Source organism: Corvus moneduloides, chromosome 5 (genome assembly GCF_009650955.1).
Source record: "Corvus moneduloides isolate bCorMon1 chromosome 5, bCorMon1.pri, whole genome shotgun sequence".
Classification (NCBI taxonomy): domain Eukaryota; kingdom Metazoa; phylum Chordata; class Aves; order Passeriformes; family Corvidae; genus Corvus; species Corvus moneduloides.
In genome coordinates, this window is record NC_045480.1 from 43,729,989 (window position 1) to 43,753,687 (window position 23,699).

Below are 23,699 nucleotides of genomic sequence, written 5' to 3' on the forward strand. Positions count from 1 at the left end.
CAGTGGCCACAGAGTGGAAGGGTTGGGGTGCTGGGACACACCTTTCCGTGAGTTAACTCTGCAAGGTGATGGGATGGACAGCAGGTGATGTGAGAAACCACCTCAAACCCCTGCAGTGCTCACTGATTGATGGACGGCAAGTGAGGGCTCCAAACACAGGCTATGGTGAAGCTCCAGCACATGAACTTAAGTAGCCTGCACTCTGCTCTGACAGTCTGGGCCTGCCTGACTCTCAAGCTCTTGTCCTTTTTTATCCCAAGGCTGGCAACAGGGCTGGGCAGTGCCTTGTGAGCAAGATTCCAAAGCCAGGACCAAGACTAGAAGTTGGAAAGCACATTTCAAGGGCTCTGGGGAACTCACAGCAATATACTTTATCACTTGGGCACCAAGGCAATACTCTTTTAGAGAGGAAACTGCATTAGTGCAGATGTTAACATGGAAAAGTCATGGGAGGAAAATTTGTTTTATTCTCTACATCAGGCTGACTTCAAGTGCTAAAACATAAACTGAAAGCAGATCTGAGATCTACCTATGACATAACACAAGTGAAGGAATGGAAGACTGGGCTGAAACCTAGTTGTCAGCATTCCCAACTAAGATAGTTTCTGACAACTGCAGCACACCCAGACACCCTCACGTTATGAGAACACTGTGCTTCTCATGTCTATCACACAATTTTGCATGACTGCTTTGGGTAGCAGTAGTAAAAACATATGAAAAAGATAGTGTCAAGAGTTGAATAATAATGTTTAACATTTTCTTCATATTCCTAAAATCCTGAATAACCAGACAAACCAAAATAGAAGAACCAAAACCATGCAGTATGTATTTTTCACTCGTACTGTTTTGTGAAACAGAAGAACCTCCCCCAAGTCACTTCCAACCCTCAAAATACTGGAGTAATACCTGTGCCAAATTAATACAATTTCACTTTTTGACTGCTAAAGTTAGGAAAACCAAAGAGGAAAAAAAAAGAAAAATGACATATATCTGAAAAGGTTTCAGCAATAAGCTGTGCTCTCCTATGATCACCGTCTGACCACCACTGCAGAACGTGTGCATTCCTGGAGAGGCAGAGGGGAGGGCTGCAAGAGGAAGTTAGCAGAGTTCTTCATTGTAACATACAGGACTGGAGTATGTCAGAGATATACTTCCACACAGGATGTAGGCTGGAAGCACATCAAAGAGATACCTCTTACGTGCCACCTCACACGCTCCAAATGTCTGTCAAGGCATTTAAGAAACCGCAGGTCCGCTGCATGTGCTGTGTGACATAGGCTGGGGCAGAACACAAGGTTCTCAAAGCCAACATGACCAAACATCACAGGACCATCTTGAAGCCTGATGTCCAGTAAGCACAAGTTGACAAGACTCCAAAGTGGTGTGATTTTCCAGAAAGTAAATTCAAGACAAGAAAAATCCCCTCATTTCCGGGGAGTCTTTCCCTAAGACCCTGTTTGTTCCCACCTATATTTCAAGACAGCTCCGTTGACACAGTCTGGTTACTGGAAATAAACCCTACCTGTGTAATGTCAGGACAGTTTATAGGCTGTGTAAAACAGACAGAAAGAAGCTGCTAGGGCTTACAGTTGTGACTGTGCTTACAAAACTGGGCATGCATGTCAGCCAGACCAGGGCATTTCCTTCAGAGATAATCACATAGTTTCTGTGTCAATGCATTCTGTGCCAGTTTCTACAGTTTCTGTTAACACTAGATGTTTAGGTACCTCAATCCTTAATGCCCAAAGACATCACCAAAGTAGAGAAAAACTACTGTCCACCTAATGCAGAAGGAAAACTGAGCCAGATATACCATGTACACTTCCTATCCCAGTAGATGGTGTCACATCTAAGGGAGGGACAGAAAGGAGCCCAGATCTTGGATTAGGATCAGCCTCTCAGGATTGCAGCTTCTGAGTTTGATATCATCACATTTGGCAACACTGACAGCTCATTGTAGGCACCATAGTGTAAGCATGCACTGCAAGCTGTGTGATGTGCTATGAACTTGTTAGATATTTAATTATAAAACAAGAGTAACTTTAAGAAAACTTTTCTATATAGATACATACATGTATAACTTATATATATATATATATATATATATATATATATACTATACACACACACATACATGTATAACAGAAGGCTCTACCATGAAGGTTACTTATACAAGATTTGCACAGATGGACCATTCTGAATTCTTTTCAGCTGAAGTTCAGTCTGCATTGAGACCCCTGGGCTTGCAGTTCTCTTGAAAGCAAGACACCCCTTTTTTTCTCAGGTCTAAAAAAGATTTCTGGATAATAAGCAATCAAATAGAAAATGATAAAAAATTCACAGCTGTATAGGACAACATGAGCTTCCAGAGAGTAGTGGCCACTGTCTTAGGAAAAAAACTTTCCAAGTTATATTTTCCCCGCAAAAACTGTGAACTTCATAAGAAGCATCTCAACAACAACAACAAAATCTCAAGTTTTCTGGGTGCTTGAAGTGAAAACAAATATAAGGTTTATGTTATTTGTATGTTCACCATCCCTTCACCCAGGACTTGCCACAAGTTATAGAGAAAAAGAAGAAACAATAATAATAATTTTAAAAGTTACAAAAAGAAAGTGAATTTTAAAAAGGAACCTTCAAGTGAGTGACTTACATAGTTGTCTCTTGCAGACCAGCCTGGATAAAGCTGCATATGTAGCTGCCTTTCTTTACGAGCTAGTTCATAATATTTTGCTTGTTCTTCACGGGAGAGAGCGTGCCACTGCAAACAAATAAACACAAATTTAGACTGGGAACTAACTTACACCTAGGCAACAGATGACTTGAACAAGTGTTTTAGTGACTTTGATTCAGTCCTTCCCCACTGCAAAAATGAAATTCATTAGCAATTACAAGCACCTGTGTTTATTAACTGACTTTCAGGCATTTGTCAGCTCTGCAACTGCCAAGTGCCTTGAGCAAGACAAAAATTATTTATGGAAACAGGGCTCACCGAATAGTCTGCTCACAGAACCATGCTCTCCCAACACTACTTAAAAAAACCAACAACAAACAAACAAAAGCAAACCCTAACAAAAAAACGGCAACAAAACCCAGCCTTTAGCTCCTGACAGAACTGAAGGGTTTTGTGCTGCTTTTGAAGGGCAGCAATCTCCCCTTGACAGAGGGGTCTGCTGTCTTGGTTTCAAGCAGCAGCTAGACTCAAGTTTTCAATGCCAACACAGAAGGCTTTCTGGGCACTAGCACTCCCTTTCCAAGATCAACTTCTAAGTATTGAACTTCAAGGTACCTGCTTTCTGGTTGAAAAAGTAAATGGCAACTGCAAAAGTTTCTAAGATAAAGAAATCACAGAACTACAGTCTTACAGATTACATGAGTTGACTTTTGTAGCCAAGCAGGAATAAATTTCCTGGTTTCATGTACTTAAAAACATATACCACCTCCCCCCCCCCAAAAAAAAAATGCAAACGCAAAACCTCACAACCTAAAAATTTGAAAAGGCATAAGCTACATTAGTATCTAGTAATTTTGTCCTTTTTGAAACACCTATCATAGACCTGAACCAGAAAGAGTAAAGGCCTTTTATTTTGAATTAAGTTCCACTGCTGCAGCATTAGATGCATCTTCTTGTTTGACAACATCCATGGGGAAGTGAGGGGAGAAGTTATTAAAAAAATCCAAAAACCAGACAAAAATCCTTAAGAAATCATTAAGACACACATACAAGAATTACATACAGAACTAAGATTTCAGATCAGATCGCATTTGTATGACTTAATATGTTATTCAGTTACATGTCAGAGGACGTGAACTAAAGCTCGTCTGCCTTGACTTGGCAAGTTGGATGTGTTATTGAGAACACAGCAGTTCAGCCTGTCTGCAACTCTCAAACTCCACATGCACATTCAAAAATTGGCAGGTAGTGACCACAATGCTGTGGCATCAGAGAGCCCAGCAGCAGACAAAGTGTCAGCTCATGAGAACAGAGGTGGTTCCTGCTCTGGGGTAGCACAGGGTAAGTAGTGACCAGGATGACTGAACATGAGACACTTGAATTGTCAAGTGTTAATTAATCTCCAAGCAATTATATTGGATAACTCATGCATCGTTTGCACGACAGCAAAAGTGGAATTTGAGGTACTTTCATGGAGAACAGCAACTTGAAAAGAGGAGTCCAAGCTGCAGAAAAAACAGGCAATGGAGCCCTGAGGCTTGATTCCTTGCCAAAGCAGAGATAAATAAGCCACTGCCCTTGTTCAGGCCAAGAAAACTAGGCTGATATACTAAGCAACTAAGATCAATCATCTGGGACTGCTGTCACCTGTAAAGAGCAGTTCACAGGTCACAGAATATTGTGAGTTTAAAGGGACTCTCAAGGATCAAGTCCAACTCTTAAGCAAATGGCCCATATATGATCCTAGAGACTTGTATGAAAGCATGGAAAAGGCAAGCACCAAGATGTCCTTTAAGGGGAGGTAACAAGAACAACAAAGCAGAAGACTGCATGAACTGGGACAAGTACCAATAGATTTCTGCTGTGTTTGGAGCAGGAAGTCTTCTGACTGTAATACAAAAGGAGCACTTTAAGGTCATGTGCTGATTTCCCATTTAAAAGCACAGGGTTTTCAGAGTCACAATGCCTCTCAGTACTGCCTTGGTCAGTGATCAAAAAGAGGTGTTCACTGGGAATTTGAATAATCCCTACTCAGATTGATACAAAAGTCACCCCTTTTCTCATTTCTGGGAGTCAGTTGCAAAATGGGTATTTACCTCTGCTGCCTTCCCTTGGAAGAATAACACTGGCAGAGAACACAAAGGCTGTACTGTGAGTTGGCCTCCATAGCATTTTTTCTGTGTGGAAGGTACAAAACAACTAAAATGCCACAGAAGCAAACAGTTCTCAGCAAAGCTCTGGTACATGTACTGGGATCATCAGTACTCGGCTGATGACTTCAGAGACATTCAAAACATGACTGGGCAGGTTCCTGAGCAACCTGATGTAACTGGACCTGCTTTGTGCAGATGTTGGACTACACAACCTCCATGGGTCCCTCCCAACCTACATGACTTTACAATTGGACCACAATATATTCACTTTTGAGTTTCATCTCCAGTGGCATCCAGTGTTCAACTTTGAATGATCCTTTCCTGCTCTGATGGACACCGGCATAACGGAGGACCCAGAACTTGGTTAAAATGCTCCTTCATGTGTGACTGAGGCTATTTCATGTCTGAGCTGCTGGCACCATAACATGAGTGGAACAGACACAAATTTGATGATGTTGCTAATGCTGAAAAAAGAAAATCAAGATACTACTTTTATTTTTGTTGCATGTTTGATCTTCTATAGCTAATTTAATGGTTGCACATCAGTTATCACCTCAAGCAGAAAGTCAGCCTTCACACCCAGCTAAAGCGAAACACAAATTAGCAGCACACGTGAGCACTCACAAACCCTCCTGGTACATACCCTTCTGCCAAGGATCTGGTTGATAGCTGCACTTTCTTTCAAAGTACACTCTGCTACGACGTTTGCTCTCATTTCTTTCATGTACAACATGAAAGCATTCAGAGGTTTCTTAATATGAGGTCTTTTTGGCTCTTGTTCTTTTCTCTGTTCATGCTGAGGCTTCCTAAAACGTGGTTGGGAAAGGGAAAGGAAAGGAAAAAAAGCATTAATAAAAAAGATCCAATGGAACATTACTGACTTGTGGTTACAGTAGCACTTAAGTAGTAAGAATGAGAATTTCAGTGGTCACGTCCCATCCACTTTCACATCTTTTAGTTTAATACTCAGGGAGGACGTCAGGTTGACATTCTCTAGCAAGTAACATTTAATCTGTGAATCTGTTCCAAATTCATCACTTGTCTCAATTCTCTTTTTGAAAAGCTATCCATGGTACCCTAAAAGACCACTGCCATAGGCAGGAGAATACCTTCTCATCCCCTTCTTTCCTAGGCCTTTTGCCTTTGAGTACTAAGCAATGAGACTGCTTTTTACTAGTGAATTTTGCAGGTAAGGACTTTTCTAGCAGAAAGAGCACGAGTCACAGCTGGACAGGTCCATGATTATGACTGAATCAAGATGGCTGTTGCCAACAGCTTAAAAATGCTGGACTGGAATGAAAAATGGCTTCTCATTACCCTTACCAAACAGTAGCTCACAGCTCCAGTTTTAGTTATAGGAGAAGAGTTAAAATTCAGAGAGATTATGAAAGACACTTTTTTTAAAACATCCTTGACTCTTCTCCAGACAGAGTTAGTTCTCAAACATTTATTCATTATGAGCTAGTGCAGAAAGGCAGACTCACACATGCATTAGCTCGCTGTCGTTGTGCAGATGTTCTTGTTTTACTTGAGGTGTTACAATAGCTGGGTGAGGGATTCCAGTTGTGTGAGGGCCTGGAGGACCAGGAATCATGTGATGCGAAAACCTAAAAGAGAAAACAAAGCAAGGTCTGTAACTCCACTGAAGACAGGCATCAAACACGTATGACAGCAGCAGGACACTCTAAGAATGCAAATGCTACAGAGCTTGCAATGAAGACAAGTCTTACAGAGCACATGAAAAATATTTGGCTAAGATTTGTGCATTGTAGCCCAATTATTCAAGAAAAACAAACAAATCAGTCAACATTTTGGTTGTAGAGAAGTTATTTTATTACCTTTCAGGCAAACATTTTTAGCAATGCATGCAAGAAATATTTAATGTTTATACTGTTGCACTGTCTAGAAATAAAAATACACATTTCTTAACCAAAAAAGTGTATTTCCACACCAAGATATAAACGTTCTTGAAATATCCACCACCAGCCAATGCAAAGGAGGAAACTGCCATGCAGAAACAAATAAAATGAAAGAAGAGTCTTTTCAAGAAGTCCCTGATGGCTCTCTTTACTTTTCAAGGTACTTATGGTAAAAGATTTTAACATCACTTCATCTGAACCGACTATTCTTACCTCAAATGCTTAAAATAAACTTTGAAAATCCTGCATCCCTGGGAGCAGGGAGAGAGTTTTGTCCTAGTTAAAGCTTCCTTTCATTTGTACAAGAAGGAAAATGGAAAATAAAACCAAAATACCACTAACTGAATAATCCCACCCTACTAACCCAGGTCACTCTTAAGGACAGCTGAGACAGAACTTGAAGGTGCTGAACATTGCAAGCTCAGCAGCAGCAGAAAACCTGCATGCTGTATTTTAAACTGGTGGAAAGTACTGTTAACATCAAAAACAAGCTCATGCTCCAAAGTTTTGCTGATGGAGTGATGGCTAAGGAATGGCATCCAGCCTCTCCTTTCACCATGCCTTAGTCCCCTTGTTGCCCTTTTCCTTCATGTGATCAAAATAAAGGAAACACAAAGCCCTGTAACCAAATCAAGTGATTTTATCTTAGAGGAAGAATGGGTTTTCTTCCCAAACACCCTGACAGGCACATGCTTATCATTCCCCTGTAAAGAAGTGCAGGGACAGTGATAATCCAAAAGAGCCCACACACAAAGAGGCAAAAGGACCCCCCACTTATCAAATGGCCTGCCTTAAATCCCTGTGCAAGAGGGTGTGTCTTCTACAGGTCACAGAAAAAACCCCAAGAATGGTATATTGCAACCTCGTGTACACCAAGCACAGGATGCAGAAGCTGTCTTTAGAATGCAAAAGCAGAGCATAGGAGGTCTGGAGTGTGTCATGCCCAAGTCTCAATTAGCATTGCTTGCTTGCACTTAGACATAAAGACACAGTGCCTGAGTCACACACCAGTACAAATACTGTGCTGGCATCCCCTGCCATTAGTGGCTTTGGGCTATGAAATACCTACTTGCGAGCAAGTTTCCATACAGAGCATTACCTACGTGATTCAAGACTAATTACCAACAGCTTTGAAATTGGAACTAGAGAACGCAGACTAGAGTGACAATCCACCTGGCTGCATACTGACATGAGCAAAACCCAAGGATGCTATGCACAACACTATGTGTTGCATCTAGAAATGGACTAATGACTCATTTCAGATGAAACAGCTCAATTAATTATTGACAATTCACTGGTGCTCCTCATTGCAACACTTCAGAGACTGACAAGAAAATGCTGAATGAGACCAGTGTGGGATCCAGGCAAACTGCATATACAACACATAAGTTAAATAAAAATGTATGCATAAGGGTTTAGCTGACTGAAAAGCAAGCAAAGGCAGACCAAGATGCAAGCAGAAGAGCAACTTGCCCTCTAATGCCAGCAGTTACTCCCCAGTCAGTCATTCACCTCCTACACCTACCTGGACATGGAAGGGTCGACTGAGAGTGAGGATGGATAGGGCTGCCTGAATCCACTCGAGATAGGATATACAGGCTGACCTTGCCTGAGGTCACAGAAGAAAGGAACCCATCAATCATACGATATGGTATTCAGTGGTTACTCTAGAGTTACAAGCTCTTGATGGGAACTCAGTCACAAATGAATAGTAAGAGCTAATACTTTCAAGAGTTCTCCTAGTGAAACTAATGAGTACTTAAATGCTTTGAACTTTCTCCCTTGCTATTGAAAGATTCCCAATCTAAGTTTCCACTGGGAAGGAAAGCAAAACAACCAGCCTTCCTCCCCCAGGGCACATAACACACATGCACACTCCTCTATCTCTATCCCTCTCTCACCTAGTTTTAGAAGCACTGGAATCAGATTTGTTAAACAAGCTCTTAGGAAAAAAGCATCTTATTCCAAATAGTTCTACTGTAGATCAGAGCGAGAACACCAGATGGTGAATTATTAAGCTAAAAAGCCTTTTGAACAGTTTTATTAAGTCTTTGAAAACTTAGGACTCTCTCCATTAGCATATGCTATAGTGAGGTACAAGTGGACAGCTTTTCTGAGCAGAAATTTGTTTGATTAAAAAACTCCAACCCAACCACATAAAAGGCCACAGCGACACAAGTCAATCTTACTACTTAAAGATCAAACTTTGCAGTCCAGTAAGAGAAGCTTGTGTGAAGGTCTTCCCTCCTTGACACTCCCACATATACATAATATTTTGCCACCAGTCTGTCAGTTGAGGTCTTTAATTTTTATGATCATCGCTACATTTTGATTACTTTCAGTTTGCAATGGTTCAGTCATGACTACAATGAACTCCCTGGAGTAGCATGCAATGGTAATGCAAGCAAATACCAGTTCAGCCCAAACACCTCTTCCAACCAGAGGGGCACCACACACATCAACACATCAATGCTATTCAGATGCTTATTGACTGGTCAATCAGACGAGAAAAAATGGAACTGGGCCTTTGTAAGGTTCAGGACACAGTAAGGTTTCACTCTTGGAGCATGTCACTGGAAATGAGCAGTGCTCAAAGGGAAGAGGAAATGAAAAAAAAAGTTGAAGGAAGTCTCAACAGTGCTACCTCACAGCAGGGAGCCGTAGCACGAGGGACAGCTGAGTACGTCCCGCTGTTGGTGAGTGCTGCTGAACGCATCCAGAGTCTTGTAAGGTTGGATCTTGTCTCTCCTTTCTCTTTCCCTCTTCCCTCCCCCCAACTTCTGCACCAAGAAACCATTCAGAAGAAAGGATTGACCACATCTGGAAAGCGCATGCTAGCAACTGCTTGGTGGCAGTGGAAGTGAGGAGACAGCTAAGCAGCAAAATGGGGGGGGAGGGGGAAAATCAAAAAAATAGATACTTCCATATTTTAGTTTGATATCTACTAATTATTTGTTCCAAAAAGGCATGTGGCCTTTCCTGAAAGATATGCCGGCAATACAGCATTTCACCATCTTCTGCTCTCTACTTTCTCTGCCTGTTGTCATCTGGATCATGTTTCCCTCCCATGGAGACATTAAAACCAAAAAAAATCTGCATCCCTCATTGCGTGGGCACAGACTAGTCACAATACAGATTCTAAAGCACTGAAATTATGGCCGAGTTTCCTTATTCCCTGTTCCAAGAGAACTGAAGGCAAGTACATATCTACCCCAAGTAGACATGAAGCACCCTGCCAAATCTGTTACTCCAAAAATACCACATTTCCTCCACCCTGAGTGGCAGCAAGAGATCATGAGAGTGCTAGTATTAGCAAGAGCAGCCAGATCCCAGTGACAGAGGCTTTTCTCCATACAGAAACTGTAAAAAGCAGCAGACCACAAAAGTTTGTTCTCCATTTGGGGCAGTTTCAAGATTTCCCCATGCATACATACTTCAAAGTTCCTTCTTACCTCCCCTCTCCTGAGTAATTGCAATTTTGTTTATTAAAATTTACATTTAATTCCTTGAGAACTGTTTTCTGCTATCTTTCCAAAAGCTTAATTGCAATTTTGTTTATTAAAATTTACATTTAATTCCTTGAGAACTGTTTTCTGCTATCTTTCCAAAAGCTAAGAGCCACAAATCTGAGCCATAAGAAACATAGAGACTTCAAAGTGAAATCTGTACACTTCAATTTCTGTACGTGTTCGAAAAACAGATTCAATTCATTTCAAAGATCGACATTTTTTCATCTTTTCAACTAAAATAAAGTAGGGATTTCTTACTGGAATGACATTGTTTTGTAAATGCTGCGACTGATTCAACAATAGCAAATGGTGTGAACATGCACCTGTCTGAAAAGAAGCTAAAAAATCTTACCAGCCGAGAGGTGGTGTTATCTGTCCAACCCCCCCTGGAGACAAGGGATAGAAGGTAGGGAGATCAGGAGCTGGAGGATGCCTGGACATGCCTGTTAAAAAGCACAGAAGAATGAGTGACTTTCTCCTCAAAATACTCCGTATATGACCTACAGTTCCCAGCTAATACTACAGTGGAACTAATACTCTGGATAAGAAATAACCACCTTCTTGGTTTGTGTTAAAAGCAAAAGATTCCATGGGCCACCTTTCAAACAATTTGCACACAATACTGCAATTCAAAGGGAGATACTGGAAAAAACAATGTGGAAGGAGGAAATAAATGTATGGGTAAGGACCTGTGCAAGTTTAGATCTCCTGTGAAGTGCATTAGGTGCTACTGTCCTCTCAATGGTCTCACCAAACCTGACTGGAACCTGAGGACCTCCTCTAACACATCATGAAACAAGGGGAAAATAAAGCGTTGTTGAAGAGGCAGCACAGCAGAGCTACTAGATTAGGTAAATTGCTACTTTTATATTTTCACGGGTTCCCTTATGGATTTACAGATTTTGGAAACTTGCTACCACAGAGGATCAGTGGTTAATTAAGAATCGTTTTCAGGCCTGTAATGGTCACACTTGATATGATTCATTTGGCTTCCAATTGTCACTCCAGTTCCAACTAAGCTCTTCATCAAGTTGACTCCTGTGGGCTCCAAGGTCAATCTGTTTTGCAATGGTAGTATTTCATGGAAAAATAAGAGTCCCATCAGGAATGAGCCATCAGCTCACATTCCCCAGAACACAGAGTCCTACAACTGCAAGAATCACCTCAAGATTAAAGCTAATCCTCATCCCAAAAGGGTCTGTGGTCTCCATTCTTCACCTAAACCTTGTTCCCCAAGGAGACATGGAATTACAGTTGCAGAGGCCACAAAGACATTGATTTATTTAAATGTGTTTAGGGAAGAGGGGGTGAAGCAGAAGGAATTGTTAAGTCTACTTCACATGTTAAATCAGCTGCTTTAAAAGGGTATTAAATATTAATGTGGTGACACTCCAAAGGTCCAAGACTGAGCATATGCTACCTTGACACTTAATTTATAGATTGATGTTACTGATTTATTCCCCTCCCAGTTTGTATTTAAATCTTCTGAATTTAATTACAAGATTTGAAGAATATCTGTCAGGACCATGTACAGGAAAGCATGGAAAATAATACCAGTGGTGTTATTGTCTGAAAAAACCTAAATTTTCAGACTTGGAACCACAACTTGAGAGAGTCAAATTTCTGACCAGTTGTCTTTTCAAAGGTGTAAAACAGCTGGTAGCTAACAGGAAAGGAAACACTTTACATATCCCAGGGCTTTTACATGAGAGGGAACACTCTTTGCGAGTGGTTAAAAAAAGAAAACCAAACAAGGTGTTAAAGAAGCCCAGTGTCTCATCTCTCACATCTCTGGTGATGACTGATGCTCCTGGAAGTGATGACATGACCTTGCCCCTGCCAGAACAAATTCTGCACAAGGAACTGGGCCACTTCTTCTCCAGAATCTGCAATTCTGATCCACGGAGACAACACTGCTCTCTCTTAACTAATGCACAATAGTTATTGCTAATCCAAAACTTCTGGCCCCTTATGGACGGCTACCAGCACCTAATGCCCACAGGAGCACACACAGCTACCACATGGCCACTACTCTCCAAAGCAAGTTCTCCCAAGAGGGTTAAAGAAAAAAATTATAAAAAATTAAAAAAAAAAAGTAACTGCCTTTAGGAAGGTGGTTCTGTGTGTCCATCCCAAAGTGCCTTGGGTGCAAGAGGCAGTGCTGAGGGCAAGCTGCTGCAGACCCCCTTGTTGGAGGATTTTGGTGGGAGAAGGGCATCCTGGCATCAGGGCTAGGGAGCCAGGGCACTGCCTTGTTCCAGACCCACAGTGGGAGGCAAGGACAGAAACAATGGTTGGAGGCATTTGGCAGAGGACCTGAGGAAAAGAAAAATCCTCTCTGCAGCTACTGCATGGGCTACTTCAGTGCGGCTGCTCCCACATGCCGGTGGCGCCGAAACAGGGAGCATGGACGGAAAGACCACACACATCAAGGAGACCATCCCAGACAAAACCAGCAGTCTCCAGGCTGCATTATCCACATCATCCATTGCCATCTTTGCCAGACACCGAGCAAAGGGATCAAGAGCCCGTTCAGGAACACCAGAGGGCAATGAGCTTTGTGCCTCCTGGCAGAGCCCCTCGGCAGGCTTGCACTCAGGGATGGGGATGTGACTGGTGGGGTGCTGGACAGGGGAGAGGGTAGAGAAGCGGCAGAAGAGAGGATGTGCAGCAGCAACAACAAACCAGATGTTGTTTAGTTGGGGTCTGCTGTACAGGAATACAAAAATAAACTGGGGTAAAGGCAAAAAAATGGGGCACAGGAGGGCAAACTCAGCATGCAGTAAGCAAAAACCTCTTGAGCTCACAAACTGCAGCAGCGGGTTGTGCCCCAGCTGTCACAGCCAGCTTCAGCAAGAGGTGGAAATCCCATTCTCTTAACGCGTGGCACCCCTGGGATTTCAAGGAATGAGTGTGAATATCCTTCTCCTGGGCACTGATGCAAAGGAAGAAGACAAATGAGGACAGGAGGTCTCCACTTGCTTCTTCCAAGTCTGAAAGAGGTATTATATATGTATCTACAGGCCAGGCTTTCCAGGCAGAGTGCTTTTTGTATTCTCCCTCCCTAGAAAAAACTAAACAAGTAACCACCAAATAGCAAAAGACACACAGAACCAACAGGCCATAGCATTTTCTGGATGTAGCCCATGTTATTATCTCCATAGCACAGCCAAAATAAAGCATAGGCATTCAGGGAAAGACAGAAGAAAAAGTCTCTCTCCCTGAACAGTGATGACTAGAAGCCTCTTCAGATAAATGGGACTACTGTGCATGTGGATGTGTGCCCAGGTAAAGCAGAGCTTCACGATTTTGTCAACTGGGTGTCACAGCACATGGTGGGACATGCCAGCACAGACAGAGGCAGGGAGAAGCACCCTCCAGGACCAGTCATGGCACTGACAGGCTTCCTGCCCATGCAGATATACAGACTACAGTGAATGCCTTTGTAAACCCTCTGCTCTCGCTCCTTTCCTCCTCATCACCAGGTCTCCCATGCAGATTTCTTCTGCACAGGTGCTTACCCAAACCCTGGCTCAGACCCGCGACAGCCATGGCCAGTCCTCCCCTTGCATCTCGCCAGTATCCATCACATCCCTCCCCAGCTCCTGCAACCCATTGCAAGCAAGCACACCCTTCCCAGGAATCCCTTGGGTTCTCCTGAGTACTGGGAAAAGCTCTTGGCACAGGCTGGGCTTGACACCTTGGAGACTGTCTGCTCTTCCCTGGGGGCCTGCAGACTGACTCTGAGCAGGGCTGGTCTGACATTCCCAGATGTGGATCTAGGAGGCTTTTGTGTTTGCCTTAAGGAGTCCTAGAGGTGCAGAGAAAACTGACATCCATGACTCAGACATGTAACAAGATGCTTTCTGCAGAAGGCAGCCAGCACAAGAAGGTTCAAAAATGTCACATTTGTAAAGCTTTTACTTGCACAGGCTCAAAACTATTTTTATGGGCAATGCTTTGATTATGCCAAGTGACATATAGAAGAAAATGGACAGCTAGAATACAAGGACATAAAATAAAGTGAAAGAAAAAGTTTCAATAACACCACTTCTGAAGCACTTGTCTCTCTGTTTTCGGAAAGGTGAGGGAAGGTTGCCCTTTCTGCATCTGCATGCTGCAAGCCTTGGGCACCACAGGAGATGGTGAAGACTGGCTGTTGTTTACCGAGATTTTGAAAGATTTTGATGAGAAAAACAAGCCCGAATTATCACATTAGAAAGAGCATAAAAATTTAAGTCGCCAATTTAAATATCAGCATCACAGCAGAACTGCCATCTCTGAAAGTGGGCATATGCATCTGGAAGCCTCCCTCTAAAATATTACAAATAAAGCTCTGTCAGCAGCATGGAGGGCACCAGGACCACCCTGCATTTCCACTGTGCTGGGAAAGGATGGGCTCACCTTGTTTGGAGCTGACGTCAGAGGGGATGTGAGATGGGTGTGACCCCGGGGAAAAGTGCTCATCGCTGTAGGTGATAAGAGGGGTGAGGGGGTGAACCGCATGAGAAGGCTGTACCACGGGCACCTTGTTGGACTGCAAGAGAAGGACAAAAGTTAAATTGTGTTAGTGAGGCTTCTGCTTTGAAAAAAAAAACCAGACGACATTTCCAAAATGCTGTTTTAAAATATCTGCATTGCTGAAGCGGGGGAAACAGATGGACAGACATGACATTGGGGCTAGTGGATGGAAACCAGGTTTGCTGCCAGAATTGGCATCCTCAAACCACTGGCACCCGAGGAGGGATGCAGCTACTGAGGAAATGCAGGGAAATGGGTGGGGGCCGGGAGCAGGAAGAAAGGCATTTGGGACACATTGAGACAGGGCTGCGGAAATGGCAAATGGAGAGCTGCAGGGCAGGAGGAGCAATGTGCTGGGCAGGCAGGCACTGTGCATGAAGGGCTGTGACCTAAGGACAGCAGAGTCAGCAGCAGTGCTGAAGAAACCCTTTGGTTACAGGAACAGCATTTAAAAAAAGAAGGCTTAAAGTACAGGCTTGCCATATCTCCAGCCTTAAGAGCAACACAAGCTTCCTCAACTTCCCTCTTCCTCTCCACTGTTCTCCTGCACAGCCGTGGCACAGCACAGCTGGGACAAACCCCCACCATCACCAGAGGAATGGCAAGTTTGTCCCTTGCAGTTTTACACACTCTGGATGAAAACTCTTGGTCTGTGTACCAGGTGACTAAAAGGGCACCCTTAGAAGCCTGATTTCATACATAAGCAGTTGGCAGTGGCCTCTCAAGGGGGTCAGTGAGAGGGGAGACCTGCTGAGTGCACGGGGACAGCTGGGAGGCCTCTGACTATCAAGGAGAACTCAAAGTGCTACAAACACCCACGAGGGTTCTGAAATGGGTGCCATAAGGTGATGTCCATGCAGGGAAAGATGCACACTTCCCACCAGCACTTCCCAGAGTGCGGAGGCACAGGGGAGGAGGCAGGCAGCATGGTGGAAGGATCCTGTCCACAATTATGCCCTTAGATCAAGGTTGCAAGACAACAGAACTCCTCAATCCCAATGAAATCCTGCATTATTAACACTGCTTGAAACTCAGTTTGCTCTTTCCACAGTGGGACAAGCCATAGTAATGATGCCAGCATGTACCAGGCACTCCTCATTTGTACCCTGCCACTTTACCCTGCCCCTTAGCACAAATAATTATGGAATAAACAGGTTTTTAATAAACCCCCCCAAAAAATAAAGCTATCCTTCAGGCAGACACACTGACAGCAAGGACAGCCTGTCGCACATAAGGAATTAAGAAAAAAAATAATTTATGAGGCCAATAAAATTAATTTTCATTGAGTTCACTATTGAAATCCTGGCACAAAGCAGATTTTAGGACATAGCTCCATGCACAAGTCCATGATTTTTCTGGACTTCTGGAAGCAGACAGGTTATTAAATGGACAACTCAATTTATTGTTAAGGCCGGTAGGAGTAGAGGAAAGGAAGCAAACGGGAACCAGTGCAGCATTTTCCATTTTCCTTGTTTCCAGAGCACCACCTTAAGGAACTTGCCTTAGCAGGCACTATCTTCTTAATGTCTGACCTATCCCTCCAGTCATATAGCTCAGAATCTGGTGCCATGAATTTTTGCTAAATTATGCTATCCTTGCTCTCCTCTTAATTTTACGGTTTTCAACACAGATTTGCTTTCCTGTGGGAAAGAGATAAGAACCTGAGGATTTTAATTTAAGCTTCGGCCTTGTCTTATATTTTGCAAGATGGAGAGAGAAAGCAGCACTAGTAGGTGTTTTAAAGCCAACAAGCATTAGGTCCATTTTTATGACCAAATAATAAAAGCAATATGAATTCTCAATAATATCTATGAGTTGAGTTGTAAAAGGGGATACCTCAGACTCCTATTCATCTTCTCCATCCGTATAAATGCCACAAAAAACAGATGCCAACAAATTTCAGATGATTTACAAATCGGGCCTCAGTCTTTAGCTATGAGCCAGCCCACCATTCAGCCATTACTTTATCAACAATAAACTGAATATTATGAATAAAGATAAGCAATAGATGTATTTAGGTCACACACACACAGCTGCTAATCAGCATTAATTTCTCAAAATTTAGTAATTAACATTTTGTATTGTACTGGATGTAATTGTCATGCACGCCCCTGGTATCAGGGTTCCTTGCTTTCAGAAATCACGCGTTTATACTTAGAGCATGCCAATCCCTGTACCCTCTTGCTCTCCAGCATCCTGCAGATTTGATTTTATTTTCTAATTCTCGGCACCTTATCCCCTAAGCCCATGGCAGCGGCTTTCAACGGGCGAAGGAACCGTGAGAAGTCAGGAGAAAAGCAAACCGCTTGTCAGCGGGCTTAAAATTAACATATAAACGGGCCATATCTCCATTAAGAGCATTTGGGGGTCTGCAGAGCCAGAAACTGGGAGAAAAAAGTAACGATAAATAATAGCAATAATGCAAAGCTTCCCAGCCTGCCTGCCCCACACTGCTTTGGGAAGACCCAGGGAGCTCTGGCAGCTAAATCCTGCTGGTCACCCCAGCATAACACCAGACAGTGGCTTGCTGGGCACAGGCTGAGCCTCCCTGTTCCCTCTGGTCCCACCAAGATGGCCACAGTGATTGACAGCGGGAGGACGCACAGGGTGACACACGCAAGATAAAAAACCAGGAGGGCAAAGGCCTGATGACGTATTTGCCAAAAGCCCTATGGACTTGAAGTGGTTCTGCCACAGCACCTGCCCTACAAGGCAACCCAGATGGGTTATCTGGGCTTTCCTCACAGAGAGGGTTCAGGGCAGGAGACCGAGACCTCGTATGCAGGCCTGGATGCCCCTCTCGCCACCCTCTCAGCACTCCCAACCCCGGCTGGGGTGAGGGATTGTCCCCAGGCACCCCATCCAGTCCCATGGACACTGCCCTGCACCCTTTGCCCTGAGGACATCTGGACTGGGGATGTTCCCAAAGCCCCTTCCACCACCTACTGCTCACAGTGGGCACTAGTGCTTTCCAGGGGTGTGAGGCATGCCCAAATCCTGCCTCACACTGTGGTACAAGACTGTGCTGATGAGACTGCTTCTACTGCATCCCAGTCCTTACCCACTGGCTTCCTCCTCCCGCAAACATGCCATCCCTACTAGATTTGTCTCCCCGAATCCTCCAAAGACAATGCACACAACTGCAGAAAAACTTGAGAGACTGACAGAGACACAATCTTGGTCAACATGACCTCCATGCAGGGGGAACTCCATTCCCCATGGCTCACTGAGCACCTGCTGACCAAGCCCACAACCACCACAGCTCTCCCTGGCACACTGGTGACATTTATATCTAATACAGGCATGGTCCACAGAGCGCCTTTTCTCCTCAGCGCAGCCTGAAAATCTCCTGCAAAACCCCATCAGTCCACACGCCTTGAGTGAGACAATTACATAATTACACACTGTCCTATGTGAGGTTCTTTGGTATTTCAGTACAGAAATTATACTTCATCCACCCACCAAAACATAGCATTTTGGTGCAAGTAGGTACCCAGGCAGCTTCTAAAACCACAATAAAGTGAATGAGGATGAAATTTCCATTTCCATTCTCATTTCCAAGACAATATGGAGAAGCTGAATGTTTGTTGAAGCTGTCCCATGCTCTGATGCTGCATACATGGTGTACTACCACACCACACTGCACCACACCACACCACTGAAGTTCCATTCTTTGTGCCTAAGCTTCTTCACGCAACCTGGAAAGTAAAGGAAATGGGACATACAGCATAGCTCAAGACACTCAATTTGAAAGAAGTAAATTACTAAATATGAGAACCTGTTATTTACAACCTGAAGACCACCTGTTTTGTTTTTGGACACCTTATCATGCATGTGTGACCTGTTATGAACACTAAAGGCTAATGGGAAAGGGATAGCCTATTCCTGATGGCCTGGGGACATACAGCTGTGCCCCACAGCACTCAGCTCAAAGGGACACTCCTGAGCAACTCAACCTTGGTGGTCTCCTTCTCAGAGACCACAAGGCCACCAGGGCTCCAGTCCCAGAACACAGTCTTGCAGCACAGACCACACCAGCATCCTTTGGGAACTGGACTCTCTGTGGCCCTCCTTGGGGCACATTTTCTCATCAGCTTGGTCTCTTTTACTTCTCCCATGCATGTGCTCTCAGGCTGAAGTGAAGCAGTGCAGGCAGGGGACAGTCCCCTGAAGGATACCACCAAGACTGGGAGAGCATACATGTACTGGAAACAGCAGAAGCCAAATTATTTGGCCAGTTAGGGCTAAGATGAAACTGCTGTTCAGTTTTATGACTGACCTGAAAAAACCCCCCAGATCCCCAGTACAATGTTGGTGGGCAAAGGGTAAGAGCTTGCAGGGAAGAGGGCCCTGACCCACCAGTAGGCGTTATCCCAACAGGAGCTTTGCTATACACCAGACACCTGTTTAAAGCTATTGCTCTGTTAAAGCAACGCAGGAACAGGTCAGTACAACAGCAAACACTTCCCTTGCAAACAGCAATCACAGTCTGCAAGTGGTTAAGATTGAACCTACTCAGGCATTTTTGCCAGGGCAAGGAGCAGGGTGAGAAATCTCCTGGCTGTGGCCCTGGCACAGCTGCTGCCACAGGCCCTGCACTGGCAATGCCGCACCTGCACGCACAGAGCCGCTCACCATTTCAGACATGTGCCTGCCCTCTCATCCAAGGAGCACACTATGAGACAGTTCAGATTAATCTCTAGTGAGTTGGTGGTGAAATGCTGCAGCTCATATTCAGTCTGAATCCAGTAAGTTTTCCCTCATTTTTGAAATGCTTCCAAAGAAAAGCAAGAGCAGAAAAAACCAAACCTCACGCCCTCCCCAAACAGCCAGCTAATGCTTCAGTGAAGGCCCACACCTGTAAGGTATCCTATATGCAACAAGTGTGCAAAAACTATAAAAAGCCTGAGACAGCCATGGCAAAAATGCCTGTAGGTCAGTGCTGGGCGAGGCAGGCAGCTGGGAGCTCCTGCTGAAGCTGGGCCACCATTTGTTCCAGCTGCTGCACAGAGAAAGATATTAAATTAATGACCCTTCAAAGGACACACATCTACAAAGGAGGTTGCAGGCAGGCAGGGAGCTTTGCAGAGAACTGTGAGGCAAGCAAGCCTCTGCACACAAGACACGAGCATCCCTCGTCAACACCCAAAGAGGTGCTGGGCTGGTTTTTGTTTTGTTTTTCCTCTTTTCTTTAAACACAAAGTCGCTTCTAAAAAGCCAAAAGAATGCCCCAGCGTGTCCACTCTTCCTCTCCCGTCAGCAAGTTATGCATGGGTTACAGATACTAGCAGATGATCTTCTCAATTAAGACTAGAATAAGTTAACAAAAAAACCAAAACAAAACAAAAAACAACTTAAGGATGAATAAATGCATGCATTACCTTTCATTCCTGAAAGAGGAGGTCATTTGAAGAAACAGCTTTAACTTCTTGACAACAAGTGTTAAATTTAGGGGGAAGATACAACAGACAGCTCCTCAAAAAAACCCCACCACCAAAACATCTCCAAACCTTTCCACTACTGCTATAGCAGTACCTCAAAGTAAAAGGACCAAATGGTCCTGTTATTGTGGAGGAATTTGAGGCCTTGATCTGAAGAGATAAGAAAAATTCATCCCTTTTTTAGCCTATTCTCTTTTCTGGAGCCCTGAAATCATCCTTAGGCTGAAGGTTTTAGCAAACCCAGAAAGACAGCAGTTTCAGCTGTCCTCTCAAAGTACCAACAGCATTTTAATGGCTAAACTAACTCTGCATTTATGCCTTTGCTGACCAGCTGTTGCAATAAAAATGCAAGATCAAGAGGAAAGTAGTTTTGGAGAAATGTCAAAACTAGGCCCATGTCTGGGTTCATCATAGACAGGCTTTAGCAAAGGAGTACCAGTGGTGGAAAAGGAGGCGGTAGCAGTAAGGTGTTTTGGCCAAGACTAGTTACCAGTAGTGGAAACAAGCTCATCAGCACCAGCAGTAATTGCAATTACTATTTGCCATGTCCCTGGGAGTTATTGTACTGTTCCTTTTCATAGACAACTTTGCAAAGATGCAGCAAGGTCAAGATACAGGGAGCTCAGGTTACTCCCCCGGCCCCAAACCGTTTTTTAGAGAAAAGAGTTTTATGTCCAGCTTCTTTCTAGGCTCATGACAGCAGAGATGATTTTATGCCTAATTTTCTAAATCTTCTCCAATCCTTGGACAGTGCAGTTGGGAAAATGCCAGAGTGGGTATGGTGGGGGGTTTTAGCCTCACCTGAAGCTAAAAGGAACAAGGATAGGAACACACTGCTCACAGGAAACAGGGGCTTAGGAATACTGTGATTTATGAAAGACAAATAAAAATGGTGCAGTCTTTTAACCCTGCTTCACCACTGGGCAGTGGGAGGCCATTTATCTCACTGACCTTTCTTGCTTACAAACAGCAGGGGGGACACCCCAGGGACTCGCCATTTTGAGGAGGTGAAGTGAAATGCTGCATAGATGCTGATGTGAAACTTTACAGCTTTACAGCTGCTAACACTTACTCAGAACAAAACTAAAATCAAAACTGCATGTTTCAGGGGGCAAACTGATGGCTTGACAAGGTCAGAAAAAAATCCTCCTGGTCCCCCTTTTCCTCACGTACTGTATTCAACTCTTCACCATTGAACTAAGTTGCACTTCATGCTGGGAGTCAGGAAAGGGCAGAACAAGGAAGTTACTCTAAGTCAGTCATTGAAAGTATCCCCATCTCCCCAGGACACACTGCATCATGAAACTAGAGTCAGAGCATGCCAGGAGCCCTCAGGAGTTGGAGAGAAGAAGCTGCCAGTACATCAGCAGGTGAAGGAGGCACACAGGACCCTTGCTAGACCTTCCCATGGTTATTTGGGAGCAGGAAAAGTTTGTGACCTTTTTCCAGCTGCTCAAACCACTTTCCTTTTTGGGAAGCCCAGCAGCAAGTGTCTCTGTCTGCAATGCACAGGAAAGGCAGCTTCATGGCCAACAGTATCATGCCACAGTCCACAGGCGCAAAGATCAGCACCTGAAGCAAGAGGGTGTCACAGCTGGAAGTGCACAAGGCAGTGTACAGGGGCAGGCAAGAGGAGCTGGAGAAAACTGTTCTGCCTGAAGCCCAAAGGGTTGGTGTGCAATAAAAAATTCAGTGCAACAGCCAGGGGAGCATTGCAAAGGAAAGCATAAATGTGATTTGACAAAGCCTAGAATAAGTATCTATCTGGATGGATTACTATCAGTCACTAAATTCAGGTTAATTGCAACGCTAGTAAGCAACCACCACTATTGCCTTGTCTACATTCTTGTCTTTTTCCAACTTTTTCACCCCTCCCTCCCCTTCAATCTTGGAAATTAATATAGCACAACTGTGATTTTTTTTTTGCTGAAAAGTTGTAATAAGCATTTGAGTTCCCTCAAGACAGCTTTAGAAACACGGGTGTTGAATCTCTGACAGAAACATGCTTTATTTCAAGTGTTCATTAAGCGCTGCCATTAAGTAAGTGATTAAAGCACACCCAGTATTAAAATAGCTTGATTAGAAATCCCCTGCTATCTCCATTTTCTTCTCTCCCATGATTTCTTAATTTGTTTGTTCTTGCCTGCTCAGGAAGGCTGTGGGGAGACCTGGAGTGCTGGTGAGCCATGTGGGGAGCCAGGCAGGTCTTGTAAGGCTCTGACCACGGGAGGACAAGCCCACTTCAATTTCTGTACTGCAAGTTCACATATACAGAGATTACACCTAGTTTTACACAGCCCATTGGTTTTAGAAATATGACTGATAGGGCATTAAACTGGCAGAAAAGGTACACTCTCACAGAAAAAACTTTCCCTGTTACAATATTTGGCAGCATCTTATTTCACTCTCTAAACTCAGCAATGGGTTCTCTTGGATGGAGATTAACTGCCAGCAAACACTCCACAATTTGACAGCCAGTGTTTGTTTTAAGCTCTGGTTTCTGCAAGATGGTCCTTTAACTTTGGCCATCCTGAACAGCTAACGCTTTTCCTGATATAAAGACAAGCCCCACACCCAACAAACAGGAACCTGCATCATCAAATCACACACTCAACCCCAGGAATCTCTTAGCACCCCCAAAAACCTGGTAAATGGGACTGCTGCCACTACAAATACTCTGGATGGTGACACACCCCATGGGCCTTTACCCTGTGCAGCATCCCTTCTTTTGCCTAGTGCATCCTTGTCACATACGCCCATCAGCTGGAAAGGTGTTTTCCCCCATTGTTTCCTGACCTGTCCAGAACACTTTTGGTTCATTATTGGCTAAAGAGAACAGAGGCCCAGCAATGTTTTAACAAGCCCAAGCTTGAGCCTCTGGGTTGCAGAGTTCTGGCTTATTGATTGCTTGGACAATAAGGACAATTGTCCTAAGCCACCAGAGGAAGCCCGCTGGACATCAGAGGAGCCAGTGGCCACAGCCAAGCCACTTGCCGGGGGGGAACAGTCTTACGTGACAGGGAGCCCCAGGGGGTCTGGGTGGGGGGAAGGGAGCTGGAGTCCATCCTGGTGCCACCTCTTGTGCCATCTTCATCTCTTCCCTGGGGACAAAGCCTCTCTGGTTTCTGCCACCAGAGCTGTCTGCTGAGTTAAGATGAAGACACGAGCTTGTTTTGCTTGCCTCAAGGTTATCAGGATCCCTGCTCACAACAACTTTGGCATTTTCTCCAGTGTGCTCAGACCCCCTGCTTCTCTCACAGGCAGAGGGATGTGCTTCAGTCCAATATTCAGACCTTGGAAGTGGCTCAGACAAGTAAAACACCCTCTACTACTTAAGAACACAAGTGTTGTGTGAAAGCGGGCTGTCCGACGACAACAACCTCTGAAGCCCAGCTTTTCTGTTCTGGCAGACAGCGTGCGTCACAGGATGGGATGACTTTTCCTCATCGGCCTCCTCAGGTCCCACAGGATACAGACCCAGG

At 44.2% G+C, this 23,699-nt stretch overlaps 1 protein-coding gene across 9 annotated transcripts in view; it reads right to left on the bottom strand.

Annotated features, from left to right (window-relative positions):
- Positions 1–23,699, bottom strand: part of LEF1 (lymphoid enhancer binding factor 1) — a 71,581-nt gene that overhangs the window by 15,236 nt on the left and 32,646 nt on the right. For 7 of the 9 annotated variants that reach the window (XM_032108308.1, XM_032108307.1, XM_032108309.1 and 4 more), the window contains 6 exons: positions 14,660–14,792; positions 10,608–10,698; positions 8,272–8,355; positions 6,312–6,434; positions 5,471–5,633; positions 2,654–2,761 (listed from right to left, as the gene is read on the bottom strand). In XM_032108308.1, coding sequence (XP_031964199.1) covers positions 2,654–2,761; positions 5,471–5,633; positions 6,312–6,434; positions 8,272–8,355; positions 10,608–10,698; positions 14,660–14,792 — 702 coding nt within the window. The remainder of the gene's footprint in view (positions 1–2,653; positions 2,762–5,470; positions 5,634–6,311; positions 6,435–8,271; positions 8,356–10,607; positions 10,699–14,659; positions 14,793–23,699) is intronic. The other 2 variants (XM_032108312.1, XM_032108313.1) reach the window with 1 other exon arrangement.